Here is a 15,044-nt window from a genome sequence, read left to right on the forward strand (position 1 = left end):
CCTGATGGTTAATTAGACTAAGCACTTTTCCCTATGCTTTTTTGGCCACCTGGAGATCGTCTTTTGTGACCGCCTGCTAAAAATCTTTAGCCCATTTTCTATTGGAGTCTTTCCTTTTCTTATTGATGCATGGACTTGTGTATATATTCAGGATAGGAATGCCTGTGTTTCTTTTAGTTCTGTGTATTGCAAATATCTGCTCCCATTTTGTGACGTGTCTGTCCCTGAACGGGTAGAAGTTTCCTTAATGATGTCTTTTGATAAAAAGAAGCTCTTCATTTTATTGTAGTCTAATATATCAGTATTTTGATTCACTGGAAAAGTTAGGGCCTTTGCTGTCCTATTTAAGAGATCTTTGCCTACCGTAATGTTATGAATATATTCTCACATGTTACCTTCTAGAAGAGTGCTATTCAAAGTGTGGTCCATTCAATGGCGTCATGAACTGGTTTGTCTCTAGTTCATGATAAGAGAAAGATATTGCAAGTAAACATTAAGAAATGTTATAGCAACTTGACGTTGACACAATATCCAACCAGTATTTTATTTTATTTTACTAAAATGTTGAGTTAGAAATTTAAAAATTAAAAAAAAAAAGATTATACACTACAGATACTTTGAGAAGCACTGTTTCAAAACATTTTGTTTTTAATCTTCACATTTCGATCTACTATCCACCTAAACTTAATTACCGTGTCCAGGGTAAGTAGGGGTCAAAATTCTTTTTTTTTTCTTCTTATTGACCCTGTACTATTTAGTGAAAAGATGATTTTTCATCCACGGTTGTGCAGTACAGTTCTTGACTTAAGCGCAGTGTCCTGTGGGTGGGAGGGTGCTTCTGGCTTCGCATTCTGCACCATTGACCCATTTGGCGTCTGTGCCAACACCAGAGTCTCATAACTGTTATAGCTTTATAAATCTCACTCTCTGAAAGGATTCACATCCTTCAATGTTATTCATCTTCCTCAAGGTTGTCTTGGCTATTCTTGACTCTTTCCATTTTCAATACATGTTTTTTAGTACATTTGCAATATGGTTTGGAATTATCTTATCAATCTCCACCAAAGAGCTTGCTGGGATATTGGAATGTAATTGTAACGAATGTACAGACCGTTATTGTTTGTTATACATTCAAAATGGTTTCGGTCCAGTAAAGTATTTTCTCCTACTTTATAATCGTTTTTGGTACTTGATTGCCAAAAATATAAAATTCTTATTAGGTGGCCTGTTTTGAGGGCTTCTCCATAACTAGACTGACCTCATTGTATCTTGTTTTTGCACTGATTCTCTGTATAAGCAAGAAGAGCCCCTCCCTACTTCACACCACGTTCATTCTCATCCCTTCTCTGTGTCTTTCCTCACACATTTACATTTATAGTGTCTCCCATCCTCTCCTCCTACCATTCCAAATTTTCAAAATCCATGTCTCCCAAAAGACCTATTAGAGTCTCCTTGATCTTCCCACCACTGTAACCCATAATCACATTGCTGGGTTTTGTATAATATGTTGGTAATTCATCTACCCCTAAATCATATGTTAAAGAATAAGTGTCTATTTCAGCTGTGCACATAGTAGGTGCTCAACACATCTAGTTGAATTCATTCTAATTCATAATAGACAAAACAGTTATCTACGGGCTTCCCTGGTGGCGCAGTGGTTGAGAGTCCGCCTGCCGATGCAGGGGACGCGGGTTCGTGCCCCGGTCCGGGAAGATCCCACATGCCGCGGAGCGGCTGGGCCCGTGAGCCATGGCCGCTGAGCCTGCGCGTCCGGAGCCTGTGCTCCGCAACGGGAGAGGCCACAACAGTGAGAGGCCCGCATACCGCAAAAAAAACCAAAACCAAAACAAAAAAAACCCAGTTATCTTAATCATGAAGCAACCAGGAAAAAAAAAAAATCTTCCTCATTCATTTAATCTCAGTGGATTTGACCAACCAGGCATACAGTGAAGTGAACAACTTCCATTTCAGACTCGCAATGTCTAAAACAGCTCTCTGAATGTTCTTCAGTAAGTGATGATGGAATTAGGAATCCTACAACTGTTAGTTTCCATTCTGTTAGAGTCAAGCCTCCCTATTCACGCTTCAGTTTACTCTCAGGGGAGAGTGGATATTTTTGGAAGGTTGCTATAGTTTGTAACTTCAAGATCCAGCAGCCAAACTTACCGGGGGATGGGGTTTTCTTTTGCAGTGATGTAAATGTTTTGAAACCAGATTGGGAGGGTAATTGTACGACATTGTGAAAGTACTAAAAGCTACTGAACTGTACACTTTAAAATGGTTAATTTCATGGGATGCGAATTTCACTTCCATCTAAAAAAACAAAAGGATCCAGCAGTTAACTATGTCTTCGCCCAATAACTGTGTCAGCTGGTGGCCAGATGTTTCCCTCCAACATCTGCCTCAAAACTAAGGAGAGGAGATGCAATGTTGTTCCTCTTTGCGTTTCCGACTTGTGTTTACAAGGAGGGCATGTGTATGACCAGTTTGTGGTTTAGAGAGGTTCCTTGAGCTTTTCTAAAATGACTCACTCTGGGGAGAACATGGAGCTCATGTCTGGTTCAACACCCAAGGTGAACATGAATTTCATTGTGACTTTCAGAACTATCTACATCAGAGTTCATCTCAAACTTTGAGCTGTTATTTATATTAAAGAAACAGAACCGAAATAACCTCAGAGCTTTGCCTACTAACCATCACTGAGTTGGTGTGGCAAAGACAACACATGCCCAGGAAGCATTAGCTGCCCGTGATAATGAAGGTCCCCATCAGAGGGCTCACCACCCAGAACAGCAGCCACAAGTCAGCTTATGAACTGCATTGATGTCTTAAAATTAAACTTCTGGTTCAATTTAAAGAGGGTAACAGGAAAGGCACAGCACTCCACCCCAATTCAGCAGCTTTAGACAAGTGTTCGGAGGAAAAATGCAGGAATTAGAGTAGCTCTCTAACGAAACATTAGTACTTCCAAGAGAGTGTTAGGAAAAAATTAGCAATTGAAGTATTTTTTATTAATTTTTAGAAAATACTAAAAGCATACTGGACTTTCTCACCCACATTACACTGGAATTTAGAAAGAGTAGTTCTATCGTATTGCTTGAAATTTTTAAAGTATCATTCCAGAAGCCAAGAACCAATTTAGATATTGTGATACCGTTAGTCTTCCATGTGGGCAGCGCTGTCCCAGAATTCATAGAATTTAGGTACAGACAGCAAAAGTAGGTCAGATGGAAAATGTTAGATTTGTGATGATACAAGAAATTATACATTATTTATATTTCTTTCCCTCTCATTAGAGCATTAATATAATTGTTAAAAGCTCCAATGATGGGTAATCATTGAATTAGCTATACCCCCTCATTGCTATAATTGTTAGCACTACCACTCTCAATTTAGAATGGGACAAAAGTCATGTGCTTGGGCTTAATTACAAGAAAAGTCACAGGTTCATTTCTAATTCATAATAGTTAGCTTTAATGTGCAATTTTGAGTTTTCTCCATTACATCCCTTGAATAAAATAATACTTTTGCTCTACATTCAGTTTGTGTTTTCATACTAATACCTGAGAGGCAGGGTGATGCTGGTAATTGGGAGCTAATTTGCATTTTAATTAGGAACTCTGGAAGGTCAAGGCAGACCGCCAGGATCCTGCTTTCATACAGGTCCTAAATCCTGTGGGACCTGCTGAAGGCTCTTTGGGAGCTGTGGTCTGTCACCTGGGACACAAGAATGATCAGCCTTGAACAAAAGCAGAGGTGACTGGAAAGTACCCGAAAGTACCCAAAAGCAGAGAGAGTCAAATTCTGTAAACCCTCTCCTGGAATGCTGGCTTCTGATAATCTAAGTCTGTGACACTCAAATTCACTTTAATCCAGCCTTTGGATAATTTATGCCAAATCCTTTTTGGTTGCTTAAAAGAAGCTGTAGTCAAATGTATGGAAGTTCTCCTGCCCTTCCAGGTACAGTGAAGAGTTGGGGAGGGTGTTAGTCAGACAGAGCCCCAGGAGGCCCCTTCAGGTGACAGTGAGGTGGCTGTTGACAGTTAGAAAACTGGAGTACCAGTTAGAGAGGACTGTGGAGCTGCGGGGACACTGCATGGTAGTAGAGACCTAAGTCCCTGACTGTCCTCGTGATTGTCTTAATCCAAGTAAACAAAGGTTAATTTTAACTTTATATTTTCACTGCACCCTCCCCAAACCAGATGGACTATGGGTGACTTTAGGATAGCAGAAAGACCCACAGAAGGTCGTTTTCCCAAAATAAGGCCTATAAATGGATGCTATACACTCTGATTTCTATCTTAAGAAGTTACAAGAGTGTCAGGAACCTGAAACCACTGTTTCTCAACGTGCTGTCTCTAGATGAAATATTCTCATTTTTGTGTTATACTGCAAGGTCCTTTATTGTAAAATAGTACAATTTTACCTTAGACTACACATCCGAACAAGCAATGTATTCCAAGGTTATCCTGGGTTCCAAAACTACAGAGATGTTAAGTAGAAGAAAGATAAAGTACAGAGTTCCGCTCTTAACGCTGGTAAATTACCCAGTATTTGGTAACTACGTAATTGCATCATGCTTTCATAGCTCTTAATCTTTCTTTCTTTTCCTCTTATCTTTCTTTTCCTCTGCCTTTGATAGGGTTGTCACATGCTCCTGAGTCCTGGCCGCAGCAGCGTTTTCCTGTACCACGGTGGCTGAATATGTAGGTGACTGCACGCCTCAGTACCCAGACCCAGTTACACCTGATTACGCGTTAAGAGTTCACCCGATAATGTTGCTAAAGCAGTAACCAGATTTAAGCTATGCACTTTCTTAGCGTGCATTTTAAGTTGATGCATTTTTAACAATATCTGTCTGAGTTAGGTGAACGTAATCATCTCTGTTTCTCACCTAACGCTGAAGCACTGTCCAGTGTCCCTTCTAAAAAATGATTCAAGTCCGGGAAAACCACAAGATTACAACTTGGAATCCCTTATTCTTCAGCTGCTTCTTGGCCTACTGGAGCCTGAGAGTTATTCTCTTCCGTGGTAACGGGGAGGTGCTGGGCACACACTGGCTAAGTTTCTTCAAACAACAATACCCCGAGAAGGCAGACGTGGGGTACACTTGATTCTTACAACAATGGTTCAAAACGAAATAAAAATAATGTGGCAACTATAAGGAAATGCAGTTTGTGTAATAAAAGTTAGAAAGCAACGTCAAGGTCTCAATAGCCTTCTTTCCCTCTCGTAGACCCTCCCTGAAGCAGTGATGGAAACAACCACCACTTAGCTTGGGATCTTGTTTACTCTGTAACAAGTGATACAGTAAAAAACGTGTCAGCCTGCTGCCTTATACACACGCTTGGCCAGCCGGTCGTCAGTAAGAGTGCACCTATGTGATCATGCAGGAAGCTGAAGTCATCGCTATTCTTACCTGGTGTTCGGCCATCTGGCTCTCGGTACTCCTGCCGTGCTCCGGACTTTCACTGAGTTTCATCTCGATGGCCTCCATTTTCGTGGAGACGGACTGGAGGCAGTCCTGGTACTTCTGTTGGCGTTCCAACGCTTCGTACAGTGTGCGCTGCTTTTCGCTGATCTAAAGAAGAAAAAGGATATTACCAAATACTCCCCAGCCCCTTATCTTCTAGATTATGACATTTCTTTCCTCACCGCTTTACCTCTGTGACCCAACAAAGGGTGTTCAACTGTATATGGGATGTGTACACATTATGCATGTATTTCATAAGACAATCGCTAAGGTAATCAGTGTTTGGTGGGCTAAACAATTCCACATTTCGAAGACTTACCACATTCTTTAAGGTTTCCCAAGAGCGTTGTAAATCATCCAGTTTAGCAGTAGCAGACGGCTCCAGACCTGGTTCACAGAGCTCTTGGGGTGGCAGAGTGCTGGGGGGAATCCTGGAGGCATCCGTCTGCAACGACTCAGCAGACAAGGCTTGGTAATAAGCGATGTCCTATGGGTGCAAAGCACGGCGTTGGATGCAAGAGGAAAACAAGGTTTAGGTCAGGATGCTCTGGGTACTGTTTGTCATGTGGAGGAAAGGTTTAGGATTCACACCCATCCCCCAGGGCTACCAACTATCAAAGTTAGTAAACTCCTGTAACAAGAAGGTCATATCAAAGCACCCTGTAGTTGCTTTAGAATTTTTTAGAATTGGTAAAAAAAATTTACCAATATTTCAAGTTGCCAAAACTCATTCCTATTTTATATCTGGTAAAATGGAAATATTGGGTTGGCCAAAAAGTTCGTTCGGGTTGTTCCACAACGTGGAATACGTGTTTAAGTGCTATACATATTTAAAGACTGATTCACCAGCAAAAAAGGAGAATCTAAATGATCTACTTCCTAAAATGCTGCTTAATGTGTTGATCAAAGTTTTGAATAATTTTTTAAAACCCTTGATTTAAATATATTTAAGTCTATAGAAAGTCTTTTTTCAGATATAGCCAGATCTTTAATATTTGTGAGTTCATTATTCATTAATTAATTTAAATTTGTTAATATTAATAAGGGAAAATGTAATGGGGAGGTTAAAACTACTCTAAGAAACAAATAATAGAGAGGTTTACTCCTATTCGATTCCTGGAAGTACACAAGAAATAAAGTGAATACTGAAGAATGAAGCTTTTGAATTTTCTTATTTCTTGGATAATAAATAATATTACATATTTTATTAGTATTGATAATGGCATTACTATCTCAAGATACATAATTCATGTGTTTTTAATTGTTTTTATGGTTGTTTTATGGTTGTTTAATTGTTTTTATGTTTTAATTTATGGTTGTTCATCTGTATATTTATAGAAACTGAACTGGGACGTAATGTTTATATTCTGGAAATTGCTATAATAAAGTTCACTACTTTTGCAGTTGCACTGTTTAAGATCAAAAAACTGAGACTTATTGATAATAATGTCTTGGTAAAAAGTATTGACGAGAGGGGCTTCCCTGGTGGTGCAGTGGTTGAGAGGCCGCCTGCTGATGCAGGGGAAGCGGGTTCGTGCCCCGGTCGGGAAGATCCCACATGCCGCGGAGCAGCTGGGCCCGTGAGCCATGGCCGCTGAGCCTGCGCGTCCGGAGCCTGTGCTCCGCAGCGGGAGAGGCCACAACAGTGAGAGGCCCGCGTACCGCAAAAAAAAAAAGTATTGATGAAAGCCCCAGACACCTGGGAAACCAAGGCAACAGCAGGAAGGAGCCTGGTGTCTTGGGAGTCTGTACCAGGGCAGGAGCAGGGTGGTGGAATACAACAGAATGAGTTCAGACAGGAGTCTGCCACTGGAGGCGTCAGGACATCTGAGACCCCAGGTGAAATTCTCCTCCCAAGCAGCTACAGAATTGGAGCAAGTCACTCACATCTCATGCATGGGTTCCCTCATCTGCATAACACTGGGTGGTTTTGCGATTAACTACAGTGATGTTTGAGTGGCCATGAGACCTTCTACCCATTTTGTTGCTGTTGCTGAGGCTTCTAGGTAAGTCCCAGCATTTATTGATGACGTTGAAGCATGGAGACTGGTTCCTTTTCATTCCTAACCCTGTCACTCATCTTGAGTAGATTATCTTGGTATTTTCAAGTCCTTGACAGGCTTATATCCATTCATCCTCACCCACTTCCACTCCTTGAACATGATAGGCTGTCATCACTGAATGGTTTCACCCCAAGTGTATTTCTGACTGTGTTTAAGTTACGTAAACCCTTCTCTTGCCAACTGCTGTGTTTCCTTTGCCCCCTGAACCTCTGCTTCAGCCACTTGGAAAACCCCACCCATGACTCAATGCAACTTTTCTTTCCAGTATGCACACACACGCTCAAAGCCCTTGAGGAGATACTCCTGCAAGTTCTCAAATTTTCAAGGCTGTCTATATTCAGACTCACCTCTTGATTAAACAGGACCCTCCTACCGACTCCCACAACCTCATCCACCTTCGCTCTTGCAAGGGTCTTGGTCCATTAATACCTACTCCCTCTTCATTGTCTTTTTCCTCAGCATGTAAATAAAGCCAAATTTTTTCCATCTGAAAACACCTACACACTCTTTTCTGATTTTTTTCTTGCAGGATATCACATATTGGAAAGTTCTACAGATCAATATGTGATGGCTCATCATACACAAAGACATTCGGAATCATCATTTCTTCCCTCTCCCTTTGGCTCCATAATCCAGTTTCTGAAAATGGTAGTTTACACTTAATATGTTCACTTTCTCACCCTCAGTCCACTTCTAAGTAGCCAACTGGGCTTCGAATCTAGCGACTCCACTGAAAATGCTCTGGCCACAGTCAGCAGTGGCTGTTTCCCATGATATAAAATGATTATTTTTCAGATCTTCTCTTGCTTGGTCTCTCACTAGCATTCAATACCACTGACCATCCCTTTTTGGAAACACTTTCCTTTTCACCTCTGTTCTCCTCCCAGCTCTCTAGTCATTCAATCTTTCTCTTTTGTAGTTTGTTTTTTGTCCTTATTCTTAAATATTGCTGTATTTTTAAGCTCCAGACTCACATATCCTGTTGTACAAGTTTATCCCACAGGTCTCTTCAAACTCAATACTTTAAAAAAAAAACAACAACAACAAAACCGACATCTAGGATGAGAAATGGATTTAGGAAAAATGAGGAAGTATTATCCATCTTTCAGTGAATGGAACTTCTCATCACCTTGCTTGGGATTTATTCTCTATTTCTTCTTTCCCTTACCACCCCTGCTTACGTAAGGATGAAGGTCTATACCCTTGCCAAAACACTGGTTCAATCTCACGTTACACCAACAACTTCCTAATTCTCAGGTTGCAAGCTGGCAGCCTGCAGGTTGCCTCTAGCCTGCATACATTTAGCTTGGTTTATACAGTGTTTTAAATTGTGTAAAATTTCTCTTCATCCAGAGAGGGAGCTTTCGTAAGAATCCCGATTCATGGCTTCTCTTGCAAACCAGAAGGTAGGTAAGACAGGACTCTGCGTCCAAACAGCTACAGTAATTCTAACGGAGGAGAGGCTGCCTCGTTCATGTGGGGAGGTGCTGTCCAGGTGCGCTGTTTCTCTCATTTACATCACCAGTCTGGACCAGACATCAGAGTGTGCAACTTCTGTCCCTCACTAGCTTCCTGGGCTCTGGATTTGTCTCCTGTCCACACTGATCCAGAATGACCTGTTCTAAAAGTCACTTCCGGGCAGAGCTTCTAGTTAAATTCCTTCAGTGGTTAAGGATTAGCTTCCGGACAAAGTTCAAACTCCTCTGTGTGGCATTCAAGGTCCATCAGGGTGTGTTTCCTGTAACCTTCTCAGTTTCATTTCTCCTCCCACCTCCTCCTCCAAATCTATGTTTCTCCAATCATACTGATATTACTTACAGTTGCCTTGATGGGCCATTTTCCTTCCTGCTGACTGAAAAACTTCCTACATGTACTTCCTTCTGCCTAGAAAACTTCACATCACTCTAGTGCACTCCAACTGTACCTACCTTCTCCTGCTTTAAAACAAAAGGGGGACATCCTTCACCCACTGAACTCCAGCCTTGTTTAGGTACGTACTCTGTGTCCTTCCTTAACACTGTGCTTCCCACTTTCACAGCACTTGTCCCACTCCATGGTCATCATTTGCCTGCTCTCACACAGACTATGAGTGCCTTAAAATCTGTGGAAGTGTCTTTGATCCTGAGCGTATCATGGAGTATTTGGCAAATCACAGGCAAGTATATACATTCATAAAAAATGGTATATGTAAAAGCAGTTTTGTAAACTCTATTGTTTTGTATACATGGAAGGTAGTACCATTACTGTCTACGAGGAAAAGCAAAACGTCCTTTAATGTAAAAAATTTAAATTAAATACTCTATAATAAATAAAGGTTCCCCAAAAGAATAAAATAAATTTGTCACAAAAAAATCTGTTTTCTGGCGTGTGTGTGTGTGTGTGTGTGTGTCTGTGTGTCTCAGGTCTATTAGACAGGAAAGACAACCCTTGGTTTCCTAAAATAATTTGAAAATATATCACCTTTTGTAGATTAATAATTTGCACCTATTTGAGGAATACATAGAGTCAATAAAATAAATCAATCAGTCCTATAAGTAACTACTAAATAAGGGTAATATTTGGCATAGTGAAGCATCACCCTTAGAAATATGTCTCTTGTTGGTTATGTGTCTATGTTACGGGAGTTATTATCCATCAGATTCCTAAGGAATTAAATTTGGAAAACCACCGCTACAATTTGATTCGCATTTTCCAGTCTAAAATGTACTTTCAAAATTAACCCCACATTTAACTTTCACCATTTTGTGAATTAAGTAACATTGCTTCCCATTACAAATGAGGGACTTTCTGGGTACATTCAGCTTAGAGGAAGAGCTGGGACCCATTCTGAGCTTTTTAACCCGGAACCGGGGGTTCTACCCATTACACTACCACTCTTTTCAAACTTCTACTGCCCTCAGCTCTTCCGAGGAGAAGCCCAAGCCTTGGCTGGCTTTCAATAAGATCAAGAAGCCGGCAGCAAGTTCTGTGGCTGCCTCGTTATTTCTACCCTCAAGTAAACTAAACTGTTATCACATTTCAGCTAATAACTACTGTCAGAGAGAGAACACACTGACTGCAGGGGATCAGTTAGTTATATAATGCAGATCTACTTACAGAAGCGGCAAGCACACAGCCTTATTTTAACAGCTGCGACTTTATAAAGCCGTTATATTTGGCCGCTCCTTGAAACAGCTGTGCACATTCTGTACAGTGTTTTGAGTCTGCAAACTGGAACTTATGGGAATTCTAAATGTTCTCAGTTTCAAGAGAAAATTTTGTAGATCCAGGCATCACTGGCCATGTTGCAGCATTTGTTCATTTTCCCCTGTCTTACATCACTGGACAACATAACATGTGGCTGGAACGATGGGATCGATTTGTCTAACACCAACCATTATATTTTTGCTTTCCAACAGCTTCCTGAGAGTATAGCTGCCTGACATGAACTAAATGAAGATTTTTTTCCCCCTAATTTGCACTTCCATATGTAAGTATGTTAGGTTAATAATGTGATTTAAATCGATGTTGATATGGGCAGAGTGTCAAGACGGGATTAAGACAAAGCACAATTTTGTTCATAATTTTGGGATCTGATTGAGCTGGACAGTTAAAGTCATCATAATAAAAATGTTTGCATATTTTACCATTTACAGAATACTTTCACATGTACCTGGAAAGACACTTCACAAGATGCAGCACTGAGACTTATAATTTTAGGAAAGGGATACTCTTCCCAAGTGTTAGTCCAAAGGTCCGTGTTCATTGTTCAATTTGAAAATGTTAAGAACATTAAGCACATTATATAGGATCCATTTTTCTTACACAATAAAAAGCTGACTCTAGCCATATTTCTATGATTCTAACGACAATCTGTGACCACAGGGAAGAACACATCATCAAAGAATGAGTAATTCATATTTTAAAATCAGAATTTGGAGAACTGTTTTCCAAATGCTCCAGAACACTGTGAACTTTTTTTTTTTTAATTTCCTCTCATCACTTTTGTTATTATTCATCTTATGGCCACTTTTTCTCTAGATTACAAGGTGCTTGAGGGCAAGGGCCACTGCTGTCTCCGCCTTTGTTACACCTCTGGGACCCAGCACAAGGCGTTATGCCCAGCAGGTGCTCGCAATGTATCTGATGAATGCATGAATTGATATGTTCCCTAAAGCTACACAGATTTTTACCAAGAGAATTGTTTGTTTGTTTGTTTTTTTGGCCGTGCCACACAGCTTGCAGGATCTTAGTTGCCTGACCAGGGAATTCCCTCCAAGAGGACTGTCTTATCTAAAGGTGTCTTTGTTTCATTTTCCCCTTTTGGGGGGAGGTAGGTTCTTTTTATCACAGAAATCCTATTTTGAATGCTTTTGCTTTAAAAAAAAAATAATATGATTGATTTGTAATACAGCTTATAGAACACTTGCAATGTTCAATGCTTCTCTCTTGATAATAAATTTTAACTTCTTTGAACACTAGTAATTTCATGATAAGGTAATTAAAATATTTTTTCAGTTTTTTGGCTAAAGGAAAAAAAAAGAAAGTATTATTCAACACGCATGAAAACAATTTTGGTTATTGTAAAAGCATCTTTTTGAACTCTATCCAATATTTTTCGTGAAAATTTTTGACATATTTAATTTAGTATAATCTATATTTAATATAGTGTACACAAAAAAGACACCTCATAACAGCGAGCTATGGTCCCCATTTTATAAAAAATAAAATTTAAGATTATTGAAAGATAAGTAAGAAAACTCAAAATGCAAATCTACTTAGGCACTCCAAAATATACACTGACAGCCTTTAATTTTGCTGGCAATTAGCAAATAAAGAAAAAGTCTGATACAGTGAACATAAATTTTCCATCTTCAAAATCTGAGCTGGTAAGCGTCAAAACTATGTTCAGTGAAAATGTTAAAACAGCAATAGAATCATGTTATTTTACAACAGTGACACGAACATTTCATTTTCTGTTAGGATGCAGTACTCCATTACAGACAGCTGTCAGAAACTAAAGCCATAATGCCTTAAAACAGGCCCTTCTCCAGCTATCATTTCTGTGACCTAATTTTTGCTCATCTCATTTCAGTAGCCTGGGAGAGGAGATGGTGGGTTAAGCCAGTATTGGTCTCACATGACAATCACAGTTTGTGCAACTATCACACCTAACGGTGTGTTTCTCAAAGTCTACGATTCATACCCATAATCTCATAAGAACAGAGAATGGAGCCCTGCATCCCTTCAGAGATTTTAGCTGGAGGAATGCCAAGTGGGCGGTACCTGGTTAATGGAAGCATCTGTATTAGCCACAGGTGAAGGGGAGCGACAGGCAGGTGGAGAGGAAATCTCACTGTTGGTTCCCTCCTCCCCAGACTCCTCAGTGACCGGTGACAGCAAAGTGTGACAGCGACCTGCAGTCATCTGTCACATAAAATGTTGCCCAAAGGACATGAAAATTGGTTAGCTATGTTAACAAAAGACCTGGTCAGGCACGCACAGGCCAAAACAGAGATAACTATACAACAAAAGTTAGAATTACTGAGACCCAAATTTACATACAAATTCTGTGTTACCATCTGAAAATTTTGTCCTCACGTGAATATGCTCCTAGGGGCCATTTGTAATATAAACAGGGATAAGGGATGCACGTCACATTATAGAGTGTTCTTGTTGATGAATTATCTCTTTAATTTATTTTCCTTTTCTTGATTGATTGTATCTTTATAAATTAAAATCATGAATCATACAAATGAGGGAAGGGTCTATGAAATAAAGCTTGGTCTTTTGTGGATATTTCAAATTCCAAATATTCTAGCAAGATAAATGCACCCAGAGTAATATACTGCCAAAAGAGTCCAGGTGTGGTTATACACTACCCAAAGCACAGCACATTAGCTGTGGAAAATATACAGCACTGAAGAACACTGAGTTATCAAACTAATTAACGCAGTTTAGATGCAAAGTTATGAGGAAATAATGTTGCAGAGAGAAATTAATGGAACTTATTTTAATCCAAAGGTAAACTTTGGATTTTCTAGTTTCTTATTTGTCTAATAATAGCTTTCCTTCCATAATTTATTAAACATTTACACAACAGAATACTCAAACATACCTAGTCAGCCAGTGCTTCAGCTGGAAAAACACACAAAACATATATGTAGCATGCTTCTCCCATCCCCCAGAAAACTAGAAAACTGTGCAAAGGAATTGTTCTGAAGCTCAGAGCTTCTGAGTATTACTGCTAAATTATAAACAAATGCAGGGCCAACTTTCAGCACGTTAAGTAATTCAGGAGTCTCAAACAAATAGCTTCATTTCAACTGTCACTGTTTACAGCGTCAAAGATTGGCCTTGGCCCAAAGGTAGTCAGAGAGTTAAGGGGACGTTCCTGAGTTCTAACCTGCAAGACCGGGCACTGATCCCTAAACCAAGCCACGGAGAAGAACCCAAAGCCACTAGGCAGGAGACAGTCAGAAGAGAGCGAGCTGGCACCCAGCAAACTGGCCTTGACCCTTACTTACCATGACCACAGAGGGGTGGGCCGAGGTCGCGGGGAGGAGCTCCCCGTCCAGGTTCTCCATCCCCTCCGCCAGCCGCTCCACGTCGGTCACCGTCAGCAGCATGGTGGCGTGCTTGGCTTTCACGGTCAGCATCTTGCACTTGGAGTTCAAAGAAGCGATCTGCTCCTGGTAGCCCTTGATTTTCTGAGCCAGCTCCTGAGGAAACATTCCCGCCCCCCCGCGCCCCGGGTGTCACAGCAGCATCCGAAGGAAACAGAACTAGTAGCGTTCATCTTCCTCCGGGGCTGGCCAATGAAATCTCAGGGCTGCGCCAGACGGAGCGGCGGGGAGGCAGGATGTGGACGGTGCGAGCGCGGAGCCTGCCTGCCGCGCTCCCCGAGCCAGACCACAGCGCGGCGGGGCCGGAAGGGGTACTGCGGAGCGCGCGGCGGCAGAGACAACGCCAGGCGGCCGGGGGATTCTAATCCCGAGAGGCGCTCCGGGCCGCATCGGAATTCATGGGAAGTTAAGCCCTGGCAACTTTCTTGAAAATGCCTAAGGAATCTAAAACTGCCAGATGGTTCATGCCAGGCAAATTAGGTCATGTGATGACTAACACTGCCAAAAACGCAATGCTCAGCTCTTACCCTCCGGAATATGTCAAACAGAGCAGTCATTTGTGACAGACGCATCACAAAGTAAACTGCTCCTAATTCCTGTGACCCGGGGAGTTGCTTTTTTTCAGATAAGGTGAATATCACTTAGGAAACCCTTATTTTTTTATGCAGATTACACCCCAAATAAAATTTTGTACATTCAGGAAATTTTCCCTCATGTATGCCATCATGCCTCCAATGTTTCTGATGCCTCAAACTAGGGCTTTGAACTTGAAGTTTGGTTCAATTTTAATGGCTTTTAATTTTTTTTCTTGTTGAAAAAAATTGTTTTGAGAGATAGAAGTTTTAAAACTTTTACAAAGAGCTAATTGACAATATATTCTCAACAGCACATAGCTCTTAAAAA

At 40.8% G+C, this 15,044-nt stretch overlaps 1 protein-coding gene across 1 annotated transcript in view; it reads right to left on the minus strand.

The window, feature by feature from the left end:
* Positions 1-15,044, minus strand: part of SYNE1 (spectrin repeat containing nuclear envelope protein 1) — a 457,576-nt gene that overhangs the window by 158,438 nt on the left and 284,094 nt on the right. Inside the window, exons 91-94 of the mRNA XM_060283256.2 lie at positions 14,043-14,237; positions 12,802-12,942; positions 5,793-5,960; positions 5,420-5,581 (exon numbers count right to left, since the gene is read on the minus strand). Coding sequence (XP_060139239.1) covers positions 5,420-5,581; positions 5,793-5,960; positions 12,802-12,942; positions 14,043-14,237 — 666 coding nt within the window. The remainder of the gene's footprint in view (positions 1-5,419; positions 5,582-5,792; positions 5,961-12,801; positions 12,943-14,042; positions 14,238-15,044) is intronic.

This window comes from Globicephala melas, chromosome 14, assembly GCF_963455315.2.
Source record: "Globicephala melas chromosome 14, mGloMel1.2, whole genome shotgun sequence".
In the NCBI taxonomy this organism is placed as follows: domain Eukaryota; kingdom Metazoa; phylum Chordata; class Mammalia; order Artiodactyla; family Delphinidae; genus Globicephala; species Globicephala melas.